Genomic DNA, 8,920 nt, shown 5'->3' on the forward strand with positions numbered 1-8,920 from the left:
AATGAGACTAAAATTCCAAATAGCAGCAATGTGTCGACAACTAATTAGTACAGTGTCAGGTTTCTATAGCAGACCATGACAAACAGAAAATGTTTGTGATATAATTTAGGATTCAACTGCCATTGGATTAAAAAATGAAAAAAAAGGGTAAATAGCTGATTCTAGAGTATTGGTAATTGAGTCTTTACCAAACACTATTTCTTCTCTGATTTTTCTAGTGCTTTTACTATATCATCCTCATGTCTTCTGAAAAATGAATACCAAACCCACCCACCAAAGTTGATTTGATCTCGCTTCCCTTTCTTTGTTATCCCTCCTGTCTCTCACCCACCAAAATTCACATTTGATAGTTTCAAAAGGTACAACTCCTTTGAAATTTTACACTACCAATAATTTTCTTGAGGACATCAACTTTCAGGAGGTTTGGTCTTCAGTCTTTAACTAAACAATAATTACTTTTTAAATAATACATTGCTCATGACATAATCCAAATTCTCATGGTCACATTATCAGTAGACATGATTAGTTTATTTTTTTAAACTTTTATATTTTACTTGTTTCAGTGCTATGCTGTGGCACTGCCTTGAAGGGTTTAGTTGAACAAATTGACCCTAATATTTATTTCTAACTCTGATATCTATTCTATCAGTTTCTTTTGCCTACTTATTCTATCTCTTTTGGTGGGTACAAGCACAAACACAAAGACACACACACACACATGTATATATACACACACATGATGGGCTTCCATACAGTTTCTGTCTACCAAATTTCACTCACAAGGCATTGGTCAGTCCAAGCTATAGTAGAAGACACTTGCCCAAGGTGTCACTCAGTAGGACTGAACACAAAACCACATGGTTGCAAATGGAGCTTCTTAACATTGCAACTATGCCTGCACTTTAAAATGATAATACAAATGATTAAAATTGTTAGAAAATATACTTAAAATAATTTGCATCAACATGAGGAAGATGGACAAAAAAAAATTAGTATTCACTAGTTTCAGATGTATTAATAGAAGTCAGAAAGTTTTACCAGTTTATAGAGATAATTCCATCAAAGCTCTAAAAGCATAACAGAAGGTTTAAAATAAATATCAAAGTAATTTTATTTAAAATTGGGGATAATTCTGAGCAATATATAACCAACAGAAATTCAAAATGTTAAAAATAGAGGTGCACAGGTACAAAGTATAAAATATAAAAATAGAGGTGCACAAGTTATGTTAGCTGAGAAAATTGAATAAATGATATAAATTCACTTTATTGTCCAAATAATAGATACTGATACAGTGGTTAGTTGATATAATAAAAGAGTTCTTCACTTTACAAGGAAAGTAGGAAAAACAAATTAAAAAGAAGACAGTCAGTATTGTTGATATCAGTTTATGAGAGGATATTAAAGATGTCTACCTGAGTCCACAACAAAATCAGATGAATCAGTGTTTACATACTGTTGAGGAGAATCTGTTAAATCTGACTGAACAAATTAATGTGATGGTTGAGTGTTATATTTTGCTTTGTTCCTGTTGGGTGTAGCAGGATTTGGTAACATTTCAGAAGCAGATGAAGTATATTCAAAAGCATCACTTAATTCTGTGGGTTTAAAGATATTGTCATCCTCATACAAAGGATAATTCAGTGCTTTTGCTGAATATTGATTTTCAGGAGATTGTTTTAAGTGTTTGTAGTTTCTAGAAGTATTATTATTTAGGAATTGTTGATATGCAATTTTTTCATCATTGAGAACCATATCACGGAGATTTGCAATTGCAGACATTTCTCTAACAGGATGACTTTGAGATGAGCATGATTCTAAAAATGATGGGGTGTCTTGATAATTTCTTTCTCTAGGAGAAAAATCTGACGTAATAGATTTTGCTTTGACAGGACTATCAGTATCATTCCATTTAGATAGTGTGTCTGTTTCCGAATTATTCTCAAAGTGTGAATCAATTTCAGTTTCATTTACACTTTCAGTGAAATGAGGTGAATAATTTTTCTGAGACTGTCTCAATTTTATTGCAGGTTTTTGTGGATCATAATGATCAGAACTTGACTGTTTAGAAGGGTCTGATTCTGCATAAGGCTCTGATGACAGGTTTTGATGCTTGGGATATGATGAATATGATATAATGCCATTATTATATTCAACAGGATAACCAGAGATATTTGATTCTTTATCATCATCAGAATTCATTTCAACAAAATATACTCCAGACTCAGATGTTTTGGACAAGTTTTTGTTATTGCTATCTGATTTAGATGGTTTTCCGAACTTTTCTGACTGAGAACTATTAGGTTCAATAGAAGTATATTCCTTGACAAAAGTAAAAGATTGATCATCAGGTTCCAGAGTATCTGTTCTAGTTACATCCTGATTAAATTCTAATTCAACTTTTAATTTTATACCGTCTTCCTCCAGAGGGTAGATATCCTCATTAGAATTTACACTGTCAAGTCCATATCCAGCTTTTTTATTCAAATATGTGTCTTCAATACTTTTTTGCTGAAGATTGTTTTCCTTTATAGGAAAATCAGCTGTATTGTGAGTTTCCAGTTTATTCCCATAGCTAGATTCATACTTAACAAATTCATTAGACTTTTCACTTCTCCCAGAAGTTTTTATATTATTGTCGTTTTTAGCAAATAACTGTGGTCTTGTGTATGTATATATCCAATGTCCAGAATTTGTTTTGGAATCAGAAAGAAAAGATTCCTTCCTTTCAACCCAATAATCTAGCAATGGCTCTGAAACATCAGTGGTCATAGATGGTGCAGGAGGTAAGTTTTTATTTACTCCAACCACATCATTAAATTGTTTTATGGTATTTTTTGTTTGTGCTAAATCCTTAACATCTAAGTTTTTATCTTCCTTCATTGGCATGGAGTATTGTTTCTGGTTATGCTTGATGCTAGCACTTCCAACTGATTCAGGGGTAGAATCATTTTTCTTAAAACCAATCCATGAACTGAATCTTGGTATTATTTTACTACTAGAGAGTGTATCTTCTGACACAGAGTTAAGATTGACTGCTTCAGATTCATTCTTTGATTGAGAAACTTTATTTCCAAACGAAACAGAAGTAGTTGATAAAGGTTTATGTTGTAATCCAAACCCTGATGATAATTTTTCCTCAAATGACTGAGAAATTACAGGTCTCTTTTTCTTCAATGATGCTTTACAGTTTGGAGAAAATGTGTTTTCTTTTCTGTCAATCCAGTGAACAGCTTCATCCTCAGGTTTACTAAGGACCAAAGTTGTATCACTGTTCTCCTTTTTATCATCAATACTTAGTTCCAGTTTATTACTGGTCATTGTAGAGTGGACATCAAGTGAAGAACTACTTAGTTTATCTAATTCTTTCCCCATTTTTTTTGGCAATATTTTATTATCAGCAGATACGCTTACTTCTGAACTAACTGCCTCTTTTGATTTTGGAGAAACCAAATTTGCCACATGTTTGTCAGCTGATATGTTTCCTTCTGAACCAAATGTCGTCTCTTTTGATTTTGGAGAAGCCAAACTTGCCACATGTTTGCCAGCTGATATGTTTTCTTCTGAACCAAATGTTGTCTCTCTTCTTTTTGGAGAAGCCAAGTTTACCATATGTTTATCAGCTGATATATTTTCTTCTGAACCAAACGTTGTCTCTCTTCTTTTTGGAGAAGCCAAATTTGCCACATGTTTGTCAGCTGATATGTTCTCTTCTGAACCAAATGTTGTCTCCTTTGATTTTGGAGAAGCTAAATTTGCCACATGTTTGCCAGCTGATGTGATTTCTTCTGAACCAAATGCTGTCTCCTTTGATTTTGGAGAAACCAAATTTGCCACATGTTTGTCAACTGATATGTTCTCTTCTGAACCAAACGTTGTTTCTTTTGATTTTGGAGAAGCCAAATTTGCCACATGTTTGTCAGCTGATATATTTTCTTCTGAACCAAATGTTGTCTCTCTTCTTTTTGGAGAAGCCAAGTTTGCCACATGTTTATCAGCTGATATGTTTTCTTCTGAACCAAACGTTGTTTCTTTTGATCTTGGAGAAGCTAAATTTGCCACATGTTTATCAGCTGATACGTTTTCGTCTGAACCAAATGTTGTCTCTCTTCTATTTGGAGAAGCCAAGTTTACGACATGTTTATCAGCTGATATGTTTTCTTCTGAACCAAATGTTGTCTCATTTCTTTTTAGAGAAGCCAACTTTGCCACATGTTTGTCAGCTCGTATATTTTCTTCCGAACCAAATGTTGTCTCATTTGATTTTGGAAAAGCCAAGTTTGCCACATGTTTATCATCTGACATGTTTTCTTCTGAACCAAATGTTGTCTCCTTTGATTTTGGAGAAACCAAATTTGCCACATGTTTATCAGCAGATATGTTTTTGTCAGGACTAAATGTTGATTCTTTCGCTTTGTATATCGTCATTTTTGCTAACTGTTTAACAGCAGATATGTTTTCTTTTGAGCCAAATGCTGTCTTTCTTTCTGGAGTAGCCAAACTCGCTACATGTTGTTCAGGTGATTTTTTTGTGTGTAGGCTAATGGTTGTCCCTTTTGCCACATGTTTATCCTCTGATATATTTTCTTCAGAACCAAATTCTGTCTCATTTCTTTTTGGAGCATTCAGTTTTGTTACATGTTTATCAGCTGGTACCTTTTCTTCTGAACCAAATGTAGTTTCTTTTGTTTTTGAAGAGGTCACTTTAGGACCAAATGTTGATTCTTTTGTTTTGGGTAACGTCAATTTTGCTAACTGTTTCACAGCAGATATGTTTTCTTCTGAGCCAAATGTTGTCTCTTTTGTTTTTGGAGAAACCACATGTACCACATGTTTATCATTTTGTGTCTTTTTATCTGGATCAAAGGTTGTCTCTTTTGCCACATATCTATTTTTTGTTATACTTTTATCTGGCCCAAATGTTGTCACTTTTGTTTCTGGAGAATTCAAATTTGCATCAAGTTTGACAGCAGTTATGTTTTCTTCTGAACCAAATGTTGTCTCTTTTGATTTTGGAGAAACTAAATTTGCCACATGTTTGTCAGCTGATATGTTTCCTTCTGAACCAAATGTTGTCTCTTTTGATTTTGGAGAAGCCAAATTTACCACATGTTTGCCAACTGATATGTTTTCTTGTGAACCAAATGTTGTCTCTTTTGATTTTGGAGAAACTAAATTTGCCACATGTTTATCAGCAGACATGTTTTCTTCTGAACCAAATGTTGTCTCTTTTGATTTTGGAGAAACTAAATTTACCACATGTTTATCAGCAGACATGTTTTCTTCTGAGCCAAATGTTGTCTCTTTTGATTTTGGAGAAACTAAATTTGCCACATGTTTATCAGCAGACATGTTTTCTTCTGAACTAAATGTCTCTTTTCTTTTTGGAGAAGCCAAATTTTCCACATACTTATCAGTTAGCACCTTTTCATCTGGACCAAATGTTGTCTCTTTTGCCACATGTCTATTCTCTGATATATCCTCATCTGGCCCAAACATTGTCTCTTTTGTTTTTGGAGAAGCCAAATTTGCCACATGTCTATCAGCTGATACCTTTGTGTCTGGACCAAATGTTGTTTCTTTTGTTTTTGGAGAAGTAACTTCTGCCACATATTTATTATCTGGTATCTTTATATCCGGGCCAAAAGTTGTTTCTTTTGATTTTGGAGGAGTCTTGTTTGTTACAAGTTTGTCAGAAGATATATTTTCATCTGGTCCATCTTTTGTTTTTTGAGAAGCCAAATTTGCCACATGCTTATCAGCAGATATGGTTCCAGATGTTTCATTTTCTAAATTCAGTTTCATATCAGGTTCACTACTGAACACCCCTACATTTTCATAAGTTGGTATATTCTTCTTATCAATTTGTTTATCAACATGAACATTGGATATGTTAGCAGTTGATTTATCAGATTCACAGTGAGGTTTTGATACAACATCTTTGGGACAATCTACAGTTGTTTCACTCTTATAATCAACATTTATTTTTAATGGAGCTTTGCAAGTTATTTCCTTAACTGGGGTGGTTATCAAACCAGATTTTTGCATAGCTTCACAAGTTCCAAATTTCTTTACTTCAGAATGATTACTACTTGAGAATTTCTTTACTTTATTATCTGATTGGGAATGTCTAGGAGGACTTTGATCAACTCTACCTGGTCTATTTTCAGCATACTTCTCTGGAAATGACTTATAATCATTAGATGTAGATTTTTTCTCGTTTGAGTCATCTTTTTCAGATTTGTGCTTGCTTCTTGTTGCTTTTGTGCGCTCAGCAGAAAAGAATGTCTCTTTTCGATCTATCCAATAGAGAGATGTCTGCTGAGAGGTTTGGGCTGCAGTAATAGGCTTAGAAAGGGAACTACTAACTGTAGGCTTATCAGTTACTGGTTTTGATGCTAAGTGAGAGCTTACATCAGAAGGGACCACATGACCTATAGATAAAATATCTCCAGAATTATTAGAAGTTTTAGGTTTACTTCTTTTGATGGTTTCTCTAGAACTAAGTGGTAATTTAGTTTCTGTATGATCTATCCAATCATTTGTAGATGACAAAAGACTTGATTTAGTTGATATTAATTCAGGATGGATGGGTACCTTTCTACTATCACTGGCTGCAGGTAATAACCTAAGTTTATCATTGTTATATTTTTCAGGATCAGATACATCCTTCTGTTCAGATCTTATTCTTGAGACTTGGTTAGTGTTATTTGAAGGTGAAGGCAAGGATAGTGATATTTCATCTTTATGTGAAAAAGAATCCAACTGGGATTCCTTAACAGAGGAGATTATTTCTTTTTTGTCTTGAATAGGGCTTTTAGAATTATTAACTGAGTGAACACTTTTTGGTTTCGTGGCAAGAAACGTAGGTTCCTTTTGAGAATTAGGGTACTGGATACCAGAATCTGAGTGGAAGTCTTGAATATTAGTTTTGTAAAAATCTGTTTGTGGTTTATGTTGAATGGTATGATCTTTATCAGAAACTTGTCTACTTCCATTGTTTTCTGTTTCCTGAGACTCTGAAATTTGCTTATACTTAGCGTCCTTCACATCAGCCACTTGATTCTCTGGAGTATCTTTACTTGAATGATGAAGTGGCACTTCTCCTCTAAATGAAAATCTAGATTTTCCTGCAACTGTAACTGTTTCTATTTGTGAATTTTTCTTCTTTTTAACATTCTTTACTTGCTCTGAAGAGCTCTTAGCTGGTGTACATTTAGAATTTCTCTCACCTGAGGAGTCTTTAATACTTCTTTCAAGTAAATTCCTTGATACACTGTCACTGGGTTTCTTTCTTGAGAATACAATTCTTTGTTTTTCTTGGATTTGAATTTTTAACTCAGATCTGTCAATAAAATATGTATAATCTGGTGTGTCACTTGTTTTTACAGGAGTTGTTGCTTTTATATTTTCCCCAATTTGTTCATTTGCTTTCTTTACAGAAGACCAATTAGGGGAGGAAATTCCTGATGGAAATTTAGGTTTTATGGTAGTCCCAATTTCATCCTTTAGTACTTTCTTATTATCTGTCTGTTTAGGGGTTTGCTTCATCATTTTCCTAGCTTTATCATCATCTTCAGTAAGTGAAGATTTTTCAAACATTTTTCTTCTGGAACTGACAAATGAAGAAGCATTTTGGAAAGGAAGCCTTGGCTTGTCTGTTGCCTCAAGTTTTTCTTCAGGCATTTCATCATCTCTAGACTTTTCTACATTTACTGTTGAAACTTTTTCAGAGCCATCTGTATTACTGGGAGATACTTTTATGTCCTTTTTAATTCTGTAGTATTTATCAAAGGGATTAAATGAATCATCTTCCCTTGGAGGCTGTTTGTTGGTAATTTTCCCACCAATTTTCTGAGAGGAACTTTTATCACTATGTTGACTATCACTTGATTGAACAGATGGGGATAGAAACTGTTGTTTCTCAGCAGACCCTATTTTTTCTTCTCTAGTATCTTTCACTGGTTTTTTAAGAAATTTGTCTTTACTGTCAGTATCATGTAGGACTGGGTCTTTTGTGAGAGAGTATGATTTTTTATCTCTCAGTTCATCTTTTGGTTTATCAACTTTTGAAATTTGAGGGACAGCTTTCTTGTCTTGAGCATCATCCTTACTCTCCCTATCAGTTGAAAGTTGATTTGATTTCTTGATAGATGGAAATCTAGATTTTTGGATAAATGCAACTTTTTCCTCTTCTATTTCGTTATTCTGTTTAGGGAGTTGCTTGACCATTTTTCTAGCTTTATCATCATCTTCAGTAAATGGAGATTGCTCAAAGATTTTTCTTCTGTTGTTGTGAACGGAAGGAATAGCTTGGAAAGGAAGCCTTGGTTTATCTGTTGCCTCAAGTTTTTCTTCAGGCATGCCATCAACTCTTGACTTTCCTAAATTTACTGTTGAAACTTTTTCAGAGCCATCTGTAATACTGGGAGATACTTTGATGTCCTTTTTAATTCTGTAGTATTTATCAAAGGGATTAAATGAATCATCTTCCCTTGGAGGCTGTTTGTTGGTAATTTTCCCACCAATTTTCTGAGAGGAGCTTTTATCACTATGTTCACTACTACTTGATTGAACAGATGGGGATAGAAACTGTTGTTTCTCAGCAACCCCATTTTTTTCTTCGCTAGTTTCTTTCACTGGTTTTTTAAGAAATTTGTCTTTACTATCAGTATCATGTAGGATTTTTGTTGACAATTTGGTTGATGGATCTTTTGAATCAGAACGTGCTTGGTCATCTGTCTGTTGGGATTTCTTTACAACTTTTCGTTCAGTTTCATGTGTTGATGTTATTTTGGGGGCAACAAGCTCCTCTATGTTGTCTTTATCTTCTTTATCATAGAAAACTTTTGTTGGAAGTTGACTTGGTATATTGACATCAGATGGAAATCTAGATTTTTGGACAAATGCAACTTTTTCT

At 33.9% G+C, this 8,920-nt stretch overlaps 1 protein-coding gene across 1 annotated transcript in view; it reads right to left on the reverse strand.

Annotated features, from left to right (window-relative positions):
* Window positions 1–1,491: 1,491 nt before the first annotated feature.
* LOC106879475 (titin) overlaps window positions 1,492–8,920 on the reverse strand; it is a 96,692-nt gene continuing 89,263 nt past the window's right edge. Inside the window, exon 4 of the mRNA XM_052970957.1 lies at window positions 1,492–8,918. Within this exon, the coding sequence (XP_052826917.1) occupies window positions 1,492–8,918 (7,427 nt within the window). The remainder of the gene's footprint in view (window positions 8,919–8,920) is intronic.

This window comes from Octopus bimaculoides, chromosome 10, assembly GCF_001194135.2.
Source record: "Octopus bimaculoides isolate UCB-OBI-ISO-001 chromosome 10, ASM119413v2, whole genome shotgun sequence".
In the NCBI taxonomy this organism is placed as follows: domain Eukaryota; kingdom Metazoa; phylum Mollusca; class Cephalopoda; order Octopoda; family Octopodidae; genus Octopus; species Octopus bimaculoides.